Source organism: Silene latifolia, chromosome 5 (genome assembly GCF_048544455.1).
Source record: "Silene latifolia isolate original U9 population chromosome 5, ASM4854445v1, whole genome shotgun sequence".
NCBI classification, from domain to species: domain Eukaryota; kingdom Viridiplantae; phylum Streptophyta; class Magnoliopsida; order Caryophyllales; family Caryophyllaceae; genus Silene; species Silene latifolia.
Window position 1 is genome coordinate 19,812,524 of NC_133530.1, and position 21,956 is coordinate 19,834,479.

A 21,956-nucleotide genomic window follows, 5' to 3' on the forward strand; every position below is an offset into this window, starting at 1 on the left:
ATTATCGGGTCGGGTCATTATCGGGTTCACATTTTTTCGGGTCGGGTTCAGCCGGGTTATTTTCGGTCGGTTTTTCGGGTCGGGTCATCTTTTGACAGGTCTAGCTGAGTGGAGTCACTTACAGGAGTTAATTTTTGGTTTTTGGTGGGTATTAGCAGCGAAAGTATAATAGACTATATACGTCGCATTAAATAAAATAATAATAAAATAATATAAAATAATACGGAGTATTAGTAGCGAAAGTATAATATAGAGGATTATACCTACGAATCTACGATTGAAGATAAGTAAAGGATGAGCAATAAGGAAAAGGGAAATAAAGTAGCAAAAACAGACCATTCAAAACACTAGATGAGGGTCATATGGGATTGCTGAGGTGTCGAAGCAAGAACCATGAGATGGAAGAAATTGGATGGTCAGATTTTCACGGAAATAACTAACTCTCCCAGTCCCCACATCCCTTTGAATTATTTACCTTATTTAAAAAGCGCAAAAATTAACACACTAATCACACCTCTTCTCTCTCTGTTTTTCTTTCACATCTTTTTATCATCCATGAAAAAAAAATGTTTAAAATGATAGAGCATGAGGCAGTAATTTAGAGACAGAAGAAGGAAAATAATGTTTAATTATTAAATATTATTATTATATTATGAATAATTACCAATCTCCCAATCTAGAGGATTATTATATACTTTTAGCTTTTGTGACTATACAGGTAAAATTGTTTTAAGAAATTGAAAATTAAAAAGAAAGTTCAGGCGAATAGCAAATTCATTCATCTCATTCGAAATGTTAATTGTCAAAGTAAACTTGCGGCTAGTTGAGATGAGTGTTGGCTAGCTATTTCTCTATAAGATCACTATATGTGTCCACCAAGAAGGATTTCATGCAGGCCTGCGTAGGTAATTATGAGACCTAGTGCAAGAAATTTTTTTGGGTTTAATAATAACAAAAATAGTAAGAATGCAAAAAAAAAAAACATAAAAAAACATAATAATAACAATAGTCGTTACAAATTAGTAATAAATCGTGGCAAATTTCTATTAAACTACGGAATGTGAATGTGTTGTGCAAATCGATGTTTCCGAGCGTTTACCAATTTCACTGGTTGCTGTCGATGTTTAGTTGAGATATACAATAACGTATGATATTACAATTCTGATTGTTAAAAGCCTACATAAGAATAATATAATTTTACGATCGTAAGATTCAATTTTATTGAAGTAAGAAAGTTCTTTTATCTTATTATAACCCTATAATTTGTATTATTACAATTATTTTCAAGACCTAACCAGATCAAGTTTTTAATGGGTATTTGTTAAGCACCGACACTATTGTATTCTACTTTTATATTCTAATTTAAATAAAAAGTTAATTTTCAATAACACAAACAATGCAAATTTTCTTACGAGGTCTTAGTCTTGATATTAAATTTTCCTACAGACAATATCAGTTTGTCGGGTTGTTTGATTTCATTGGTGCGTATTTTTTTCAATTTTTTTCGCGTAATATTTTGAAATTTAGATAATTAACGATTGTGATATTAAATTGTGATACTAAATTGACTGTTAATATTTTCTTATGACAATGCAGTTTAAACCATCACGGAAGAAATTGTTGACGAAAAATGCCTTAGATATGACTATAGGAGTAACACTAAATGATTTGCTAAGAATAGCAAATTCATTCACTGCTATTCAAGATGTTTAGGCCAAGTAAAACTACAGTAAGTAAAGAAAAGTGGGTCAGTGATACTAGTATTTTTCTCTACGATATCACTCTATGTCTTACTAGAGATGGATTGCCTACAACCCGGTATCAACGACAATCTAGCAGCGGCTGAGTTAGAGACGGATGCAGCGGCTGAGGTGGAGGCTGTAGCAGTGGCTCAGGTGGTGGCAGATGATCCAGCAGTTGCGCAAAATGTAGTACTGCCGGTGGCGGATGCAATTCTAGCGGCGGTTTATCCTCCGGTTTACCACCTTAATCGAAAGGAGCATGACGAGATAGTGACTGCCCTGAATTCTTTTTATCTCCATGGAACATGGGAGCCTAGAAGTGTGCCTGCACCAATGCAACAACAAATTGATCAATAGGAAGTCAACAAATTCGAGGTTTACCTTCTTTTTTAGTTGCTTTTTATATCGTTTTAGATATGAACTGTTCTATTATATATCACTAGTCCTAAACCCGATTAATTTGATAATTAATTACATGTATGGCGTACCCATTGCCGAATTAGACCACCACGTTTTGTGACCACCATTCCATGTGTGGCTTACCAAGGTTCTCTTTTATGTAGACCTGTCAAACGGGTCGGGCGGGTCGGGTCCCGGGTCGGATCATACGGGTCTGGTCAGAATACGGGGCGGGTCGAATACGGGTCGGGTCAGATACGGGTCGGGTTATACGGGTCACGGGTCGGGTTAGGGTCAGAATACGGGTCAAGAAATAATCTCTAACGTCTTTTTTAAACGATTTTTTTAATTAAAAAAATATTTTTTTAAAATGTAAATCATATTTAAAATTAATATTTTAATCATATTCAACGTTTACATTAATTATCTTGACATAATTATTAAAATAAAGTTTTTATAATAATTATTTTATTATTAAATATCATAAAAGTTATATAAAATTAACTTTTTAGTTGTTTTTGTAATTTTAAGTAATAAAAGAAATATTTTTTTAACTAATTTTTCAAATATAATATATAAATATTAATATTTTAATAAAATTCTTGATTTACCTTTGACCCAACGGGTCGACCCGTTCGGGTCGGGTCTCGACCCTAAAATAACGGGTCATTTCGGGTTCGGGTCAAACGGGGCGCGGGTCGAAAAAACCGGGTTTGTAACCCTAAAAAAGCGGGTCGGGTCGGGTTTTCGGGTCGGGTCGAATTTTGACAGGTCTACTTTTATGTCATCACTGCTTTAAATCTGTTGTATCTGACCTGTCATTTTATCTATCATATATATATACTGAAATGCAAAACAAATGTATGAGACCAAAAGATGTGAGAAATTATGGAGGGGTAATGCGGATAGGAAGGGAAGAGATGGGTAAAAGATGCTAACACGGTCTTTATTTCGAGTCATTTTCCTTAAGAGTTTTGTCTCGCCACACTTGCCTTCATAGAATTTGTCAATAGCTGTAACGAGTTTAAACCCGACCTGAACTCGACCCGGACCAAATTGAAAACCCGAAATTCGAATGATCCAAATTTATTTAACTCTATCCGAATGTTTTATTGTCGGAAACTGGTTGTTATCCCCAAATAAGTAAATAATTTGAAAATAACCAATTAAAAAATGACCCAAGTCCGAAATGACTTGAGCTCGCCTGAATTCTTGCAAACGCGAATTGCCCAGACCCAAACCTAACCTGATTGATCCAACCTAAATTCGAACCCGAATTGACCTGAATTATATAATTGCAAACGGACTACTATCCCTGAATGGTGTGTTTATTATTACGCAGTCCTTGTTGCCAAAAAAAAAATTATTATTAAGCAGTCACGGATCGGAATTGTTGTTAGTGAAGATAGATTTGTTGATTCATTTGATGGTGTGTTTGGAAATCTAGAATTGGCACTCTCAAATTTCTACCATATAGTAGACATTTCAATTCCATCACTACTTGATTACGGTTTTTTGTGATGTAAGTTTCATTGCAATTTTTTTTATTTTTAATCGCAAATATTTTTCACCACAAGATTTATTTTTTCCTAATAAAAAACTCAAAAAAAAAAAATTGGTGACTTTGACCCATACGTGACCCATCCAATTCCAATTCGAATTCTATGAGTTCCCAAACGCCAATGAGAAATTGAAATCCGGAATCGAATTCCATGTGATCTCCAAACGAATTTTTGGAATTGGATTTGGAATTGAATTCAAACATTGTAGAAATCGCCAATCATGAAAATGAAATCAATTGCGAGTATCCAAACACTACCTGAATTGAAAGTATTTTTCTAGGAAAATCAGAACGTGTTACTATGCGGTACTCAAGTTGAATACTACCGAATATATAATCGTAAATTACTTGGCTTGATTACTCACCTCTTGCTATTGAAATTTCAAAAGAAGTAAAATCAGATATTAAAAATCCAAAAGATGTTTTTCATCGGACAGCAAACTACGATTACAGAATCCTTTCGAGTTCACCAAATTTCTGACGATAACTTTACTCCTTCCTATAAGCAGCAGCTGGCAACTAGAGTATCAGATGACTGGCAGATCCATACAATGATTTATATGAAAACGGTTTTGAGCAAACCTCGAAGAACAGAACATAAACCAGACTTTTACTCTACTTCACCCAAGTAATCATCAATTTCGGAAGGAGTAAGTACCCTGCAATTGCAAGAAATCACAGATCAGGCAAAAGTAAATAAATAATCTGTATTCTAAACACAGTCAAGACAAGATTTGTCAACTCCTGTCAAATGGTAAATCAAATTTGAATCAGGTGGATTCGTCAGAAAGAAAAATTCCATCACATTTAAAACTCTATAGCGATTAGGATACCCGTATACAGATAGCAGCTATACACTTTGAATATTTTCAGAAATAGTCAGGTTAGTGGAATAAACTGATCAATTTGGTGACACAACCTAACTGTTGATATCAACTAGCATAGCTTCGAAAAGAGACGAAGGGCAGTCAGCAAAAACATGTATGAGATAAAATTCTCACTGAAGGAAAATCCCCGCTCTCAGGGAGAAAAGCTGAAACAAAAAGTAGAAAAGAATACAACTTGAATTCCAACACAAACTCACGAAGCATCCACATTTGAAATAAACCGGGCAAATGGCACGTAAATTATCAACAGGGAATAGGGTAATTGGTAGCTACATATAGCCCGTACGACTTACAAACTACCAAGTACCACTTATAGGTAGGATCGTAGGATCCTTCGAAAAACCATGATAATGTTGTTATACCTGAATTTTCTGTCAGTGCCAATGATCCCAATCTCAATATTTTTCCCCGAAATTTGGCCTTCAAAGCTACATAGTACACCAAAAACAATCAATCAGATTAAAAAATCAACTTCAGAAATCAGCTAAATGGCTTGGAGCCTTGCCAGAACTGATCAAAGCTTTTATTAAAGCATGCTCCTGCATATTTAATTACCTACAATAACCAAATTGGTTCAAAATTGGAGACACATTTCAATGTTGAAATTGTAAGAAAATTCACTTGTAAGTACAAATCGTTGGGAAGATTAGCAACAGGAATTGGACAAGGTCTAGGTAAAAGATGATGCTACTGACAAGGAGAAAGCCAGATATTGGGAAAGGTCAATTTTGGGTCTAGTAAATTTAGTACATGTTTCGGGTTATATTCAGGTTGGACAATTTGGGTCTACTTTGAGTCCCTCGTGTCAAGTTGTCAACTTTGCCAGAGATGTCACACCCTGACAATGAAGACAGCAACTACAAGACCTTGCGGCAAACAAAGTACAAAAATACGGGGTTCAGGAAGGACGAAGGTTGTTTCATACCCTTCCTTCAACGTTAATATAGCCGTGTGGACAGCATCATCGAGTTCCATGTCTTCAGTGTACCTGTATTCATTTACAGTATTCATGTAATTAGCGCTTTAAACGCACAACCAATAACACTTAAAGGGATGACGAAGACTAAAAGAGATGATGATGATGTTGCAACAAATCATCTGGAGTTCTGGACAAGTAATCAATACATGGACCTTGGTAGTGACAATTTTATATGATCGTCCAGACTTGGCAAAGGTTTTTCAGCTATCAAGAAGTTAAATGTAGAACTTCTAATCCACACAAAGTGGACGCTTCTAGACGTTACAGCTGGGGAAGGTTTAATACTTTAATAGGTCATACAAATCAATCTGTCAAATTAATTAACATTCTCTAAAGTAAATTGAAGTATAATAATTCCAGTTAACTCGGGTATAAATATGACTCGGGAAAAAAATTTGCAACAAACCATTAATTTCCAATTTATGAAAGGGGGCCGGAAAGCCTGGAAAAAATCAATATAGAGCATAAGGAGCGTATCATAGGTGATGTAATTTGCCAACCACAAAGTAGTTCGTCAGTTCTTCCAACAGAAAAAGCGACGTTCCCTTGTCTAGTGTGTTAGCATAAACCTAACTATCCTGTTGAAATATCACGACTCCTGGAACTCTCACGCTGGAAGTTGTGAGTGCATTGTAGAATGTAGATGAAGTTGATTTCGAGCAGGTGAATCAAGTCTCCAAAACCAATTTGAGTAAAAAAAAAGGCTAATTTTTTTAAAAGGGCGCTTTATCAGGTGATTCAACAGATCCTCGGGCTTACCTCTTCTCAAGAAATGTTTTCGCATTTGATACATTTTTGCCCATAGCTGACGCCTTCCATGAGAAGTATGAACCAGAAGGGTCAACCTGAAACAGCATCCAAAAAAGTGTTTAATAGTGTAGAGTGAATGCACTATTTGCACAAAATCTTCATACACTAATACTTTAGCATCTTGGAGAAGTAAATGTTCATAAACAGATGTGGAGTACATCAAAAGGTCATGTAAACCACATCAATATCATATTATCTTAACCCTCCACGAAAAAAAAACATGTTGTCCGTTATTTGGCAACAAGTGTACAAACAAGAATCATTTAAACTGATGTGTTGAAATACAATTCAAATTTAGATGCGGTCGTTCTGCTGCACTTTAGACAGAACATCTTGAACTCTTTAAAATTGCATATAGCAGCCATATAAAGTGACAATTATCTGTGGTTGAAGCAACCTTCAGTTCAGATAGGAGGGGATATCACATTGCCAGGTTTGAAATCACAACTGACGTACCTGGTACAGCTGAGGACCATTGTCATCAAATCCAGCGATCAGAAGAGAAACTCCAAAGGGTCGTACACCTCTACATAGTGAAAAAAAATAATAAGAAAACTGACATTTTCTTAACAAGTAATAGAGTACAGTATATTGAATATAGGGACGCCAGAGGAGGTGATGACCATTACAAAATAGCAACTGGTGATGCCGACATACAAAGAAGAACAAAAAGATTAAGCTCTCATACTACAACGAGTAATCATATATTCATATCTATAAAGAGAAGAAAGGTTTAGCTAATTTGAGAAAGGAGCACTTGACTCCAACTATACGACAACCTATTTCTTGACTTTACAGCATACTGTGCAGTGTGCACCTAAAACTCCAAGGGTGTGTTTGGATACCATTTTAGGAGGGAAAGGGAGGGGAGGGGGAGTGAGGGGAAGGAAAGGTAGGGGAGGGGAGGGGAGGGAAAATAAATTATGGTTGTTTGGATAACAAAAATGATGAGAGGGTGATGGAAGGGGAGGAAGAGGGAGATGGTAGAGTGGATGGAGAATGATGATGAAAGGAGAGTCAAAAAAAAATTTCCTTCCAAATCTTGCCAATGATGGAAAGATTTTAGTTTGGTCTAAAGGAGGGAAATTAAATCCTCTCATTCCCCTCCCCTTCGATTTCCCTCCTTCCAAATATTGTAACCAAACAAAGGAAATTAAACCCCTCCCTTTCCCTTCCCCTCCCTTTCCCTCTAATTCTCTCAATCCAAACACACCCTAAAAGGAAAATATCATTTCATTCCATACGAAAAGAAATTACAATTTGCAAAGTCTATCACACTAGAATGTACACCAAGACTATCCTGTCAAGTGTCAAGACAGGTTTACACAGCTAAAATTCTAAGAACACAAGTGCTTCACAATCTCATCATGAACAATTTTTGGTGCAGAATGAGAAGAATAAACTGATTTGGCAGGGGTTATAAGAAGATTACATGACTAAATCGCTATCAAAAAATCAGATATGAGCTGAAATATAGTAGAACATAAGGGCGAGGGTTGACTAAAAAACAAAGGTCGGCCGCGAGATATAATCAGAGAGGGCAAGCAAGTACAATGCTGAATGAATTGTGACAATCAAACTCACATGTAAGAATAGAAGTTATGAAAACAAGGCTAGTTACTAGAAATTATCAGGCATCAGTATACTCTTTTGCATAGTCATATTTGAATAAATTGTAGTAACGATACTACAGTTTGATCATACCCTGATTGAGTGAACTCTTGCATGACTGCTGCAGTTTCCCTAACAAGCTGTGTAACAGGGATCGGTTCCTAAAACACAATTTGCAGATATTAGTGCATTGCTAGACTTAGTAGTCCAGAAGGCATATGCTGCTCATTGACAGGCAAATCATTCACCCTTTTGGGGGATTCAGTCGAATATTCAAGAACTCAAGAAGCATTAAGGTGCAGACAATCGGATAGTAGTACAGAAAAATTGGCTACAAGCAGTCAAGCATCATAACACTATCTTACCACTATAATTATTTGAGGTCCAGACAACCGGGTATGGAGTACAAAAAAGCTATTGACACAATGTAAAAGCCCAAGAGAAACAACTCGGACATCGAAGAATGCAACAGATTCCAATTACAAGTTGAAATACCTAATGAAAGCCCAAGGCTAATTTCCAGAAGAACTGTAAAAACAGGTGTATGAGAGTTACCTTGTATAGCTTGTAATACTGTTCAGCCTGCTTTCTGCTCTTACGGACAAGAACACGAGAATCAGGACCCATGCCACTGTAAAAACGAAAAGGAACAGCAGAAAAATGAATCAGAAGAGGAATAGTTAAGATTTTCAATTAGTAGAAGAATGCATTTATCTAAAACATTCCTACTTCAAACAGATGGAAGTACTGCAACGCTGTTGATGTATTGCTGTTAGGAGCTCACTCAGCTCAGATCATCTAATGTGAGCAAAACCCCGACAGTAGAGGTAGTAATGAAAAACAAAATACAGGAATAATCTGGAAAACCAGCTGCAAAGTATTTGCTTTGAAAATCGCAGAAACTCTGAAGTAGCTGCAGTAACTCATAAACAGCATAAGATGCTAACCTGTAAACGACTCCGATATTAGACGTCAAAAGTTGGATCTTTTGGACCTACAGCAAAGAAAAATCAAAACATGTTGATGAATTTTATAAGACACAGCTGTCACATTGATAATGCCACTGCTGAAAAAACGAATTTAGGGTCACGAGGTCTTCGCCTTTGGAATTAAGATCAGAGGCTAAGTTATTATTGATTTATTTTTCTTTGGTTTTTTTTTTCTCACTTCTAGTAGCTATCAAATCTAGGCCACGTTAGGAGTGAAGCGGCTGTCTCAGATCGAGATTCATGTAGCGATAAAAAGACTAACAGACTAACGGTGCGAGATAGTGATACGTGTGATAGAGCGGGGTACAGATAAAATGTACCCACTAGCACATCCTTAGCAAACATTTAGTGTAAGCAATGACAAACTCTAACCCCCAAACAATCAAACAAATAACATCCATATCAAATATCCATCTCCATATCAAATATCTATCTACAAGAGTCTGTCATTGACGGTGCATAATTCACGTCAGCCAACCTTAAATCATTCGCTTAGAGATTAAGCATCTCTTGTTACTGTTGCATATCCAAAATTATCAAATACTCCCGTCCCCAATCACTTGTTTAACTTTGATTAAGATAAACCTCACAAACAATCCAAAACATAAACAAATGATTGGGACAGAGGAAGTATCTATCTGTCTATGAAAACCCATCATTGAGAAATGACAACCGATCTCAAATCATTCAGTAACGGGATTAAGAATCTATCTCGTGTTTTTAATGAAACATACATGATATCCACAATTCCAAATTAAAACAAAAGCACATGTAACTCCCAAGTACTATCCACCCTAAAACTACCAATGCAGCATAAAATTAAAGCAAATTCAAGTAATAAGAACTCTCACAGATGCTTCATCAACGAGGATCGAAGGCAACTTCTTTTCGGTAGCAATAACAACGCCATTAGCAGCTGCAATAACCCCAACACAAACATACACATATTCAATTACTTTGATTAATTGCTTCTTCAATGTTCCACACACATGATTCAAAATCAAACTCGCTCCGTCCCAATCATTTATTTAGCTATGATTAAAACAAATGATTAAGACGGAAAGCGTAAAGGAGGTACCTTTAATACCGAGAGAGGTTTGACCAGAGCCAACAGCAGTCAAAGCATGTTCGATCTGAACTAGTTTACCTGACGGGCTTTTTTTTTTTTTTTGCAACAGAAAACAAAGAACAAACAATGAGAAGAAAAATAATGATGCGGGATATTTCCGTCTTAACCACTAGACTTAAGACGTATTTGGTTATAAAGAAAGAAGAGTACCTGAAAGTTGTAAGAGAGAAAGAGTACTGACTGTCTCCCATGGCGGAATTATAGGACTGATGAATGCAATTGTACTATAAGTGTATGACAGTTTGCAGCAATTTCTGAGATCGTGAGAGTTAAAAAAGGCGAATTGTCTTGTGCAGCACGAAATACTGAAATTAAAGAAGATTAATTTTGTTGGTGAAAAAGTAGAGATTCGGAATTGGACCTTATATAGATCTCAATAAAATTGACCCGGCTCGAATAGCTGAATAACCAGACTCGCACTTAAATTGAGGATTCGAATTAGACCCGAGCTCTTAATTGACTTCATTTTATTCAATCCGAGCTGAATGTTTATTATCGCGTATTTTTGACCGTTATTCCTGAATAAGTTGATAACAACTCACCTGTAAATGGCCCGAAACCCGAAGTGACTTGGCTTGAATTCTTACAAACCAGAATAATGTGAACTGAGTTAAGCCGATTCAAACCCGACTCGATTGACCCGTTTGCCTAGTCTAGTTTTACTGTATTTAGGGTGAGTCAGTCATTTTAGGTCATGTTTGAATTCGATAAGTTAGGATTCAAGTCGTTTACGTAATTTTTGTTTAGCTAGTCTTTCTTAAGATAAGATGACATAGATATGTCACCCTACTTCAATAAATGAAACAAGTTTTTTTGCTAGTTCTTAATTTGGTTTTACCCCATTTATATATTTGGCTCATTTTAAGTTTAAAACGGATATTCCACGTTTTAAAAAGAATTTGTAATGTTTGTGTTTGGGCTACATTAGTCATTTGGTTGGGTCTAGATATTATTGAATGTGAGGGCAGATGTTGCTTTGGGCCCAATAAAGCTTGAGTTCGAAAGGATCCATGTGGGTTATGAGTTTATGACTCATGTATGGGTTTGATTTATTTGTCCAGGTACAGGTTGGGCCAAGGATCCATGTCGGTTATGAGTTTATGACTCTTAGGCCCTGTTCTTTTGGACTTAAAGTCACTCTCTTTAAGTTAAGTTCAGCAAAATTAAGTTAAGTTCAGCAAAATTAAGTTAAGTTCAGAAAAGTTCAGCTCTCATAAGTTAAGTTAAGTTCAAAAAAGTTCAGCAAAATTAAGTTCAGAAAAGTTATGCAAAATTATAAGTTTCATAATATTGACGAGTTTAAAAAAAAATACGGTTTTCGTTCAAATCGATTGTATAAACAGTCCGAAATTAATTATTATTCTGTATTTTTTTTTTAAAAAAAAGGTATTTATTTCAACTCCAAATTCTTACCTATCCCCTAACCCACCCATTAAAACTACACAAAGGCATCAAAACTCCATAATTGTAATCACCTAAGTATAAACAATGGCATTTGGTCAATTGAAAAAAAGGTGGAAGGTGTTAAAAGTTATACCTCAAATGTCACATAAGTATCAAATGTCCATTATTGTTTCTACTTTTACACTTTATAATTTTATACGGATGCACACTCTTGGGATACATGTAATACAACATGAGAACGTTCTAGGGAAAACAGATTCAGGCATGTTTGATAAAAAGCGGAAAAAAGTTATGTACAAGGTGCGAAATAACATAGTTAAAAACATTTGGCGAGGCAATGGATTTGCTAGTTAGCAGTTCGTAGCTCTGATCGATCCACGGGGTGAGCTCAAATGAAGATGAAGAAAGTGACGAGGAAGATGATAATATGGAACTAGATGATTAGAAAAAAAAAAGTAATATGTGATTTACTTTTTATTTTTATGTATTACGTAATGTGAACGAACATATTAATTTATATAAATAAAGTATTTTATTATTTTTACTTGTGTTATAAGTTATATTTCTTTATTTAATTATTACTATTATTATTATTATTAGTAGTAGTAGTAGTAGTAGTAGTAGTAGTAGTAGTAATAGTAGTAGTATTAAGTGAAATTAAATTAAGTTAGTTTAAGTTCAGCAAAATTAAGTTCAGCAAAATAAAGTTTAGAAAAATTAAGTTCAGAAAAGTTCAGCAAAAGTAAGTTAAGTTCAGCAAAATTAAGTTAAGTTCAGAAAAATTAAGTTAAGTTCAACAACTTTAAGTCCAAAAGAACGGGGCCTTATTTTCTTTTTCTTTTTTTTTGGTAGGTTACTTCCTCCCATTTATTAGAATCGTACCTTCTGAATAAAATGTTCACATTTTCTAAAATTTAATAATTTTTTAAATCCAAAAAATATGTAAGTTTTTACTTTTGAATAGTACTTTTTATTACCACCCGTGTAATGTACAGGTTTCAAAACTAGTTAATGGTATGATTCCACTGTCAAAAAAATAATAATAAATGAAATAGATTAATTCCGGTCAATGAAATGGTACTATATATGGTTTCATTCTTCGCAGATGTGCATGTTTGGAGATGTAATACATTTAAGCCTAACATGAGCATGCACCTGATATCATGCTCTCTAGCAGGCCTATTTTCTTCAAGAATAACTCAAGGAGTAGGTCTTTCTTAAGACGGTCTTAAGTAAGAATTTGTGTAACTATTACAACTGGAAGTAAAAGTACTCATTTATTACAACTTAAAACTATAATTTCTACACACATACTTACAGAGCCAGATTATTTATAACTAATCAGTACTTCTGGCAAAATCCTTGGTAAAAGATGGTTCTTATCAAGAGCTAGAATTTGGTATCTACATTGCTAATATATTACACAGTAAAAACCATACAATATATAGGATTGGAGGCCATGCACTCCCTGTTTCTCGGTGATCCTCTCCGGAGGTCCTGGTGTCAGAAAGAAATGCCCTGGGTTTTTCTCGGGCAATCAACTGAAACGCATATAATTACTGTCGATGGCCTTCTGGCAAGGCAACAACGTTATGGGATGGTACTATCCTTTGAGGCATGGATCCATCTTCACTTTCATCATCGTCAAACTCAAGCACATAACTGCATTTCCATGTTTGAAACACATTGAAAGATCATGTGAGTAAGAATGTAAGATGGCAACATCAACAGCTAACAGCTAAGAAAAACTCCATTATTAACAGGCCATGACAAACAGACTAAGCAATAGCATCCTCATATGGTCTCTTAAACAGCTAAGAACATTTTCGCTTTCCTTTCTATTAATCTAGAGAGAGATATAAGCATATTCCACGGATGAAACAGAAAGACTAACAGTATGGTCTCTTAAAAAGCTTATTTTGTTCTCTACGAATTTAGAAAATAAGCTTTTCCAGTGTAAAAGCGAACAGAAGTCAGAAAATAAAACTATCAGCCGCAATACTGTATCACGATCAAGTTATCAATGTTTTGACGATACTCCCGACCGCAATTTTAGGCGATATCAGTGGAATTATAGTGCAATAACCAAGATCGGGCCGCTATAACTAACTACAAGATCAAGTCACAAAAGATTTAATACCATGGAAGAAAATTACACTGCCTTTCTCAAGAGGCCCAAAAGGGAAATAGAAAGAGCAGAGAAAATAGCCTATCAGACAACAACGCACGGGTAGAAGTGGAGTATTGGTCTCATCTATCATTCTACAATTGAACATCCTATCACAGTTCCTCTCGGCTCTCGTATAGAAAACTTTTCATCGCTCAAATAAATAAATTCATCAATTTATAAAGCACAAATCTAGCAAATAAGGTAAAATGATACTTACTCATCAGTTTTCCTCTGAAAAACATGCATTGAAGGCGAAGAACCCGCACCCGAAATTCACAACAGAAAGGCAATTAGTAAGTCAGAATATTAATGTCCGGAAAAAAAAAAACATTTTTTAGTTGCTTAGAAATGGAAAAGCTAAGCGGTTGGGGAATGGATCTTTACAGAACGGAAGATAGAGTAATATGAATACCTTACGACTTGGAATCATTACTGTTGCTTTGTACAAGGCTGTGGTGCCAGGATACACTGCCAAAACTGCTTTGCCAGTCTGAAAGTCTAAGGCAGTAGAGGGATCATTTCGCTTCGGAAAAGGTATAATATGTGATGCCGGAAGCTTAAATTTTCTGTAGACAGACAATAAGATGGATTTCTTATCGATAGCAAAGAACACAACATAAAGGATAAACGATGCGCATAAAAATTCCAAAAAAAAAAAGTGCAGCAAATCAAGCTGAGTATAAGAGAAACAGTACCAATGTCTTGCACATTAATCATGAACATTGCATAAAATAATCAGTAAAATAAAAAGACGTCGACGTATTCAGGTTTCAACCATATGATCTGCAGAATATCAACTCTTACCAAGCTTTAAGGCATAACCAGAACCCAAAGCTATAAAATGCATCCTACAATCCAGACTTACTGGATGTTAATAATAGCAAAATTTCAAACAGAGGCCATTTTCAACATATAAAAGACGCAAGCCTCGCCGATGGCGGATACTATTGGCATTGAAGGATTTAATTTGCTGCCCTAAATACAGCATCTCCAAGTGTGTAGACTACGGGTAGTTGGTGGTTATTCTTGACATCTTCCATTAATGATAACTTCCATATTAAAAAAAAAAACACAATAGAAATGTAGAGGATCGGCGACTGTTCACGTCGTAGATGCATCAAAGAGACTATATGTGACTCGTACAGAAGAAAATAAACAGAATTGGATCGTACGGAGAAGCCAACACAGCCTCACTGAAACGAATTGCATCATAAAAAGTATCCATTGAATAAAGATGAATTTCAAGGTTAACATCCACAAGACCACAAGCCATTTCTCATACTATTCAGTTCTAATACCCAGGAGTATTCAATAAATTGGGCATGTGACAAAAATATGCTTGATCATAATAATCATCTCAAATTTCCCTTCTTGTTTTGAAATTCAGAATGATACTAATAACATAATATAATGACAATACATCAGAAATATGGATTAAGTTCTATGTATCGATTTGTGGTGGCTGCTGTTTACGTCTTCGTAGGAAATCTTAATACCTGAGTAAAGATAGTCCATAAAAAAAGAAAAGGAAACTTTCGTGGGAAATAGCTTTTACGCACTTCAACCATACCCGCATAAGGCAACTTGTATTGGGTGATAAAATTATATCTTGGCTATAGCATTTTAGATTTATCCAGTTTTATTTTGTTAATCATGAAGAGAAATTTCATACAATTACTATATGATGTCCGTCAAATACAATACTCTTTTTTTCGCTGCATACATTATATAACAATGATTGATATGGAAATAAATTTATGATATACTCCGTACTTATTTTCCCATCTTTGACTAAGATAACAACATACAGTCCATGAGTTAATCCAACTGATCTCTCTCCACTAATTCTACTACCATACTGTGCTCCAATTCATAAAAATCCAGCAGGGGCCAAGGTGCACAGCATAAAGAACAAGAACCACATAAACATAAGTTAATTGAAGGCAGGACTTCCAAACATAAAACAAAATATTCTATAATTTACAATTTATACATAACAATGTCATTAACATATAACTGGAATACCAAAAGCATCTGAAGTTACCATGAAAATATATAATGTGCCAATGTGCATCTAATGAAACATTGAATGATAATACGAGGAACATTCTTAAAATCAAAGGTTTCCTTGTATTTGAACATCTTCCTAGTTTGGACATGTGATGTTTTCCATATTCCTTCCGATGTTAAGGTAAAAGAAACATCTTTTAAGGGGCTACTTTTAACAAAGAGACATGTATAACAGTGAGGAAGTATTATCAGGCCCTACATCCTAGTAAAAGAGCTCACACATGTTCAATTGCTCTATATATTCTCAGAATGTTATCTCAAATCTGATTGATAATACCGTTATAAATTGTTCTGTGAAAACCAATTGTTCGAGGAGACGAGGACTGAAGATAATTTTTGCCAAACCATGGAATTCCTAATTAGGTATCGTCAAACTTCAATTCATCATTATCAGCTATAAAGGCCATGACCAAAAAGTATCCAGATCCACAAAAAGAATCTCAAAAGAAAACAGTACTTCCAAACAGCAATCACCCAAGACATTTTTTTAGCCTTTTAGCTTTTTAGTATTTTCTCCCTATTAACGAGAGTATTAAAAATCAGGTCCCAGGTGTGCATATGGAAAAAGCCAGCATTCTCCACAGATTCAAGTAGAATGATATGAAACGTCATGACTCGCCAAGACAAACCAACCATGAATAAGAAGTTATAAAGGGCGCTACCTTTGGCCACCGCCCTCTTCATCATCACCAGGTTCCTCATCAAGCACTTCAAATCTACAAAAGAAATAATAATATAAGATAACTGACAAAACAATAGTGATAGCTTCAATACACCAAAAAAAAACCTGACTCACGAGATTTAGGGTCAGTTAACATGAATCATCTACAAAATCGTAGAAACAATAAAATGCAGTGAAAAGGAATGGGGAAAAAGAAAAAAAAATGTTTGAAAATGACCACAGATGCATCGAAGATGATAAATGTAGAAGGAATAAGAAGCACAACATTATCTAAGTGGTTCGGCAAAGCCTATTTGATAAACGAAATCAAGTACTTACTCCGTCACATATATATATATATATATATATATAGAGAGAGAGAGAGAGAGAGAGAGAGAGAGACTCCTTTTAAGAATGGGTAGAATAGGAATATAATAACTTAAACACGCCTAGGTAGAAATAGATCAATTAATTTGTGATAAACCAGAATGAAAACAGTCATGCTTTTCCAGGATGTAGTGATTGGTGAGTACTCAAAAACCTGATGATGAGCCCTGTCAAAACCCAGACTCCCAAAGACATGCAATGAACTAGCATAAGCAATGCACTCGACAAACCTGCTTTGAGATTCTGTCATATGCAATGTTTACCCATCAAAACTCATAGGTTACATATACGAATCGCAGTAGCCTAAACCCACTAAGTAGGACTGTCCGTTTAGTATGAGTTAGCTATATGAACAAATTGAGTTTAGAAAAAAATTGGCAATTACAATGTAAAGAGAGCTATGTGTAAAGGCTTATGAGATGATGTGGTTACTTGTACTCAATCATGTAATCAGAAATAGAGACGATTTCCTATGCCAAAGTAAACTCACTCTTTCGTTTCCCTGTCAAAATGTATCACTTTGACAACAATGTACTCATCCTTCTCAGACTCCTCTGTTGTTATCCTGGCTGCTACCTGAACATTGTCATACAGGTCAAAAACTTAAAAGCATAAGCCTGTCTAGACATTGTTCTAGCATTAAGCAAAAATAAGTACAATAAGCTTAATGTTCGCTGCATGAGACAAATGAAGTACGTACCTGTTCACCTTTGAGACTCGCAGGATTATCAAGTTGATTTCTCGTTGATGGAGAGACCCTTGAAGGCTCAGAATCATTCTTCTTTTGTTTCTTCTTCTGCTCATTGCCTTCTGAAGCTTAAACAACAAGAAATAAGGTTCTTTCATGGGTCGTCAAAGATGAAATCATATTGAACAAAGAGTACATTAATCTTAAGTTTTAAAAGAGCTTTTTTAGTAGCTTTCATATTTAGCTGTGTCATTTAAAGTGTTATTTTCCTTGCTGTGCCAAACAATGTTAATGTCTACATATCCTACATTACTTTCTTACTTAAACAACACTCCCCTTAGTTCCTCTTGATTGATAGAATAAAGTTGAGGAACAAGATTAAAAAAGAAACCGAAATAAAGAAGCAGACGTGGGCAACAACACAGAATGAGCATATCGCTTTCCTTGGAAAAATCATGGGGTTAGTGACCTACTGACCAAAAGCAGCATCGCATTTTCAGGACAAGTACATTAGAAAAGACAGCAAGACAGCCACACAGGTTAAGTTTTAACCAACAACTGCCAACAGGATTATGTAGTTTGGATTCAATGTCTCCTCTTCTCTTGTTCGTCTAAAGCGATCAGTTATTAAAGAAGCAGATAACAGTTTGGAGCTTTGCATTTTACGATAAAGACTTTAATGGGATAAGATAAGCAAATTCTCTTATATACGCCTTAGCTCGAGACACTTGAAGGTGCACAAGAGGCTGGCTGCCTCAGTGCCCTCTTTAAATCCTCAAGTGCACCGCATCCTGACTAAGGATGTCCTAAAGAAAGGTCAACTGAAAGGAAAGAAGGAAGAAGAAAAGATAGTTTATTCATACACTAAACCACACACCTAGTCGTCTTCTTTGCTGTCCAGGAGGTCCGGGTGGAAGCAAAGCATCCAGTTGAGCTAATAGAATGTTGGACACTCTGCACAATGAACAGAAACTCATTATAATCGAAACATACAAAATAACAAAGCTTTGGATTAATTGACTTTCTGATTTACATGGACAGATAAGTAGGGCAAGAGAATTGCGAAAAGACATCTTGAACAACACACCTCACTTCAGTTTCTGAAAGGTCCTTTGCCTGAATATACAAAGCCTTAAGTCTTGATAATGAGGTGTCTCCCGGCTTCTCAACCACCTCAGGGGCTGCACATAACGTCGACTTAGTGAACTACTGAACTCTACTGGCAAATCAATCCTCTGTATAATTATAATTTCATACGCATAAAAGATTGCAAGCAAGTTAAAAACCACCAAGTCTTGATAAAAGGTTTTTGATTTAGAGACGATATGACTATATGAGCCATGGTAATTAAAAAAAATTACCAAAGTCAATCTCAGCCTGATCGTGAATGATACTCGGTGTTTAAATTCACACTTTTCCTGGAAGAGTTAAAAGCATTTGATTTGATTTATTGGCAAAATTCTCTTTTTGGCCAGACCTGTACACTTTGCTTATTTAACTCACAAACTTTACCTTTGCATGATGCAAGCCCATTTAATAAAAAGGCCTCATGTGTTTGGCAAAGCTTCAACCTAAGTTGTTAGTGTATAGGTGAAGCTCGACTGTTAGATGAACAGAATTTGCCTATTGGATTTCTTCCAATAACCACTCATATCATGCAACTAATTCTCCTACTCACCAACCAATTTTCTCTTAACTACTCTTATTCTAACTCTAAAGCTCTGTTTCATATACGTCCATTTTTGCTAGGTCACACCTTATTATATTGAACAACCATAGCTTCCCCTAGATGGCAGAAAGCCATGGACAATAACTTGAAGCTCTCATAACTGCCCACCCCACAAGACAAACCACGAGGCACCTTTCTCCTGTGAGTTTGAGACTAAGATGGCCACCATCAAAAGCTATTGCCAGAGCTACAAAAGACCATGGCACATTGTAAGAGAATCCTTTTTCCTAACGGGACTTAGATGAAGGCGTCTAAGAGGAGGTACCTTATTAGTGGCTAATAACCATTCTGTTTCTATTTTCTCACTATGTTGACCATTAGAAGTCTTAAACCCAAAAGGACATTACTTTTAAGACCCAATTTACATTTTAAAAAAAAAATGGGGTTGTTACTTCTTAGGTTGTATTTGGGTGATGCAAATTTGGCAAGAGACAGGTGGTGCAGGACAAAGTACAGGCACTAAAAAACTGTCCGGGATCTTCTCAGAATCTGAGTGTTAGAGTAGGTTTTACATCATGTTAGGACACAGCACAGCCCAACTCATGGAAGTCTTATAATCAGCTTAAGCAGAATACTGATAAAAAAAGGGTTAAATTGTTTAAAATTAGGCTCAATTGACTCCTCTCTGATCTCCCTGAAATGTAACGGCAAGGGCACTGCACATCCCACCACAAATCCAGCTATGACAAGAGAAGAATACCTAACAAGTTGCGGAAGACCTGCTATTATGTAGCTTATGAGAACTTAAGCATCTATCTTTTTTTGTTTACGTCTCCCTTCACCCCGTTTATACAGTCAACATTTGACTTTGGTGGGACGATGTCAAGAAAGGATTGTCATTATGTCTGATATTATCAACTACAAGAGGGGATAGAAAGATCAGATGTCCAAGTCTTCAACTTAACCATAACTAGCTCCATATCATTGTTTCCTTAATAGTTAGCCTAGTTATTGCAGTACTGCAACCATTTACGACTGCACTATTACGATCACACACTCAACAATTCTACAATCATCACCATTTTCCACAAAAAATCCATCTTTCGCCATGATCACCCAAACTTAGAGCTATAACCGCTACTAAAAGTTTAAAACTACTAACATCACAATACGCTGACCCCAACTCCCCAGACAATGAAATGCAGCAAATACCGAGTACCAAGTGGAACAAAAATACCACCTTTGAGCTGCTAACTATTCAAAACAAATGCACTACAGCATAGCAAAATAAACCCAATTTTTTCCTCTTCAGTCCACCATCCAATCACATCTTTTTTTAAATTTATAAAAGCCGCTAACTGTCAGCAATTATGATAAACTATGGTACTCTAACTCGGCTGCAAGTGTCGGACATGACATCACATCAGAGTGTCGGATACTGTTATTTTCCGCAGATAATCAATTTTTTGGACTAAAATGAAATGTCAAAGTGTCATGTCCTTAGGGACACGCGACCAAAGTGAAGTGTCGGAGTTACATAGACGATAACAACCACCACATTTGCACAACTTAAATCAACAACAGTTCAAAATTTCAACATTGTCTCGATAAATTCCCAATTAAAAACAATAATGCACAAAACAATACAAGCAATTAAAACTAAACTAATATATGATTAAAAATCAAACTTCAACAATAAAAACATGATTAATAATGATAAAATAAATAAGTAAAAAATCGAGAGGAATGAAGAACACACAAGTTTGAAGTTTCTTATGCAACTTATTGATTTCCGTCAAAATTTCATCTTGCACTTTCCTCAATCGATCAAGCTCCTTTGAATTTTCCAGAATGCTATCGATTTCCGACGACGACATTTCCAGAATTCTTCAATAAATTAATTGAGATTCAATTGATTGATTTTCTGAGATTTTAGGTTAATATTTGTGATTAAATACAGGAAAATTGAAAATTGAGGATTGAAAATTGGGGATTAAATGGATGATAGTGTTATTGGGTGGATTTGAGGTAATTAGAGTTCATGAGTAGATTGCAATTAGCAAGTACTAATGATGATTATTTCTGGTAATGATCATTTGGGGTTAGTTTCTAATTGTGGAAATAATTAACAAAATTTTGAGATTCTTTTGAGATTATGAGGTAGGTTTTTTTGGATTTGTGTAGTTTAATTTAATTGGTTATTTGTAATTTAAAATAAGAATAATGTCCATTGTGATACTTTTATCCATGGTCTTTATTAATACCGCTATATTTATCTTAGATTAAAATGACTAAATGAGTATGTTTTTACCGATTCTAAGTTTAAGATCGATAATCTCATATATCCGTGTTAGAATTAAAAAACGTAATTTATTTTCGCAGTACATTTTTTATTCATTATAGTACTTTTTACCCATATTTTTCCATTAACTACCCTCAACAAAATTGAGCGCTAAACCTAATTTCTTTAATTACTAGTAAAACAACTTTATCAAATCAATCAATTTCTTCAATTCTAGATGTAATTTGTCTAAGGAATACGTTTTTAATTTGTTAATTTCAAATTATTAATCAACTTAATGTTTTTTTATTGTTTTCTAAGAAATTTATAGTTTTATTTAGGGTTTGTGGTAATATGGGTTGTTGGGTGGTGGTAGGATGACGGTGAGGATAGTGATAGTATGGAGGCCAGGGTGAACGACAATGGGCTGATGGCGGTATGATGATGATCCGCCAGCGGCGGAGATGTGAAGCGGACAACGGTGGTGTAGGTAGAACGTGGGGGACGGGGTGTGACTGA

At 35.4% G+C, this 21,956-nt stretch overlaps 2 protein-coding genes across 4 annotated transcripts; both read right to left on the reverse strand.

Moving 5' to 3' along the window:
- Positions 1-4,055: 4,055 nt before the first annotated feature.
- On the reverse strand, positions 4,056-10,443 carry LOC141656993 (proteasome subunit alpha type-2-B-like). The gene is made up of 11 exons (XM_074464090.1): positions 10,258-10,443; positions 10,057-10,133; positions 9,830-9,894; positions 8,937-8,983; positions 8,545-8,620; positions 8,083-8,150; positions 6,835-6,904; positions 6,328-6,413; positions 5,515-5,577; positions 4,952-5,017; positions 4,056-4,361 (listed from the first exon to the last, which is right to left on the reverse strand). The coding sequence occupies exons 1-11, from the start codon at positions 10,296-10,298 to the stop codon at positions 4,313-4,315; spliced, it is 708 nt and encodes a 235-aa protein (XP_074320191.1). The 5' UTR covers positions 10,299-10,443; the 3' UTR covers positions 4,056-4,312.
- Positions 10,444-12,693: 2,250 nt separating this feature from the next.
- LOC141656994 (SAGA-associated factor 29 homolog A-like) lies at positions 12,694-21,371 on the reverse strand. Of its 3 annotated transcripts, none has more exons than XM_074464093.1 (9): positions 20,916-21,371; positions 18,575-18,668; positions 18,365-18,441; positions 17,500-17,606; positions 17,290-17,375; positions 16,414-16,467; positions 14,094-14,247; positions 13,899-13,912; positions 12,694-13,173 (listed from the first exon to the last, which is right to left on the reverse strand). In XM_074464093.1, the coding sequence occupies exons 1-9, from the start codon at positions 21,031-21,033 to the stop codon at positions 13,068-13,070; spliced, it is 810 nt and encodes a 269-aa protein (XP_074320194.1). In that variant the 5' UTR covers positions 21,034-21,371; the 3' UTR covers positions 12,694-13,067. The 3 variants fall into 3 exon arrangements, with proteins under 3 accessions (XP_074320194.1, XP_074320193.1, XP_074320192.1); XM_074464092.1 differs by having other exon boundaries at positions 17,500-17,609; XM_074464091.1 differs by having other exon boundaries at positions 17,500-17,615.
- Positions 21,372-21,956: the final 585 nt, after the last annotated feature.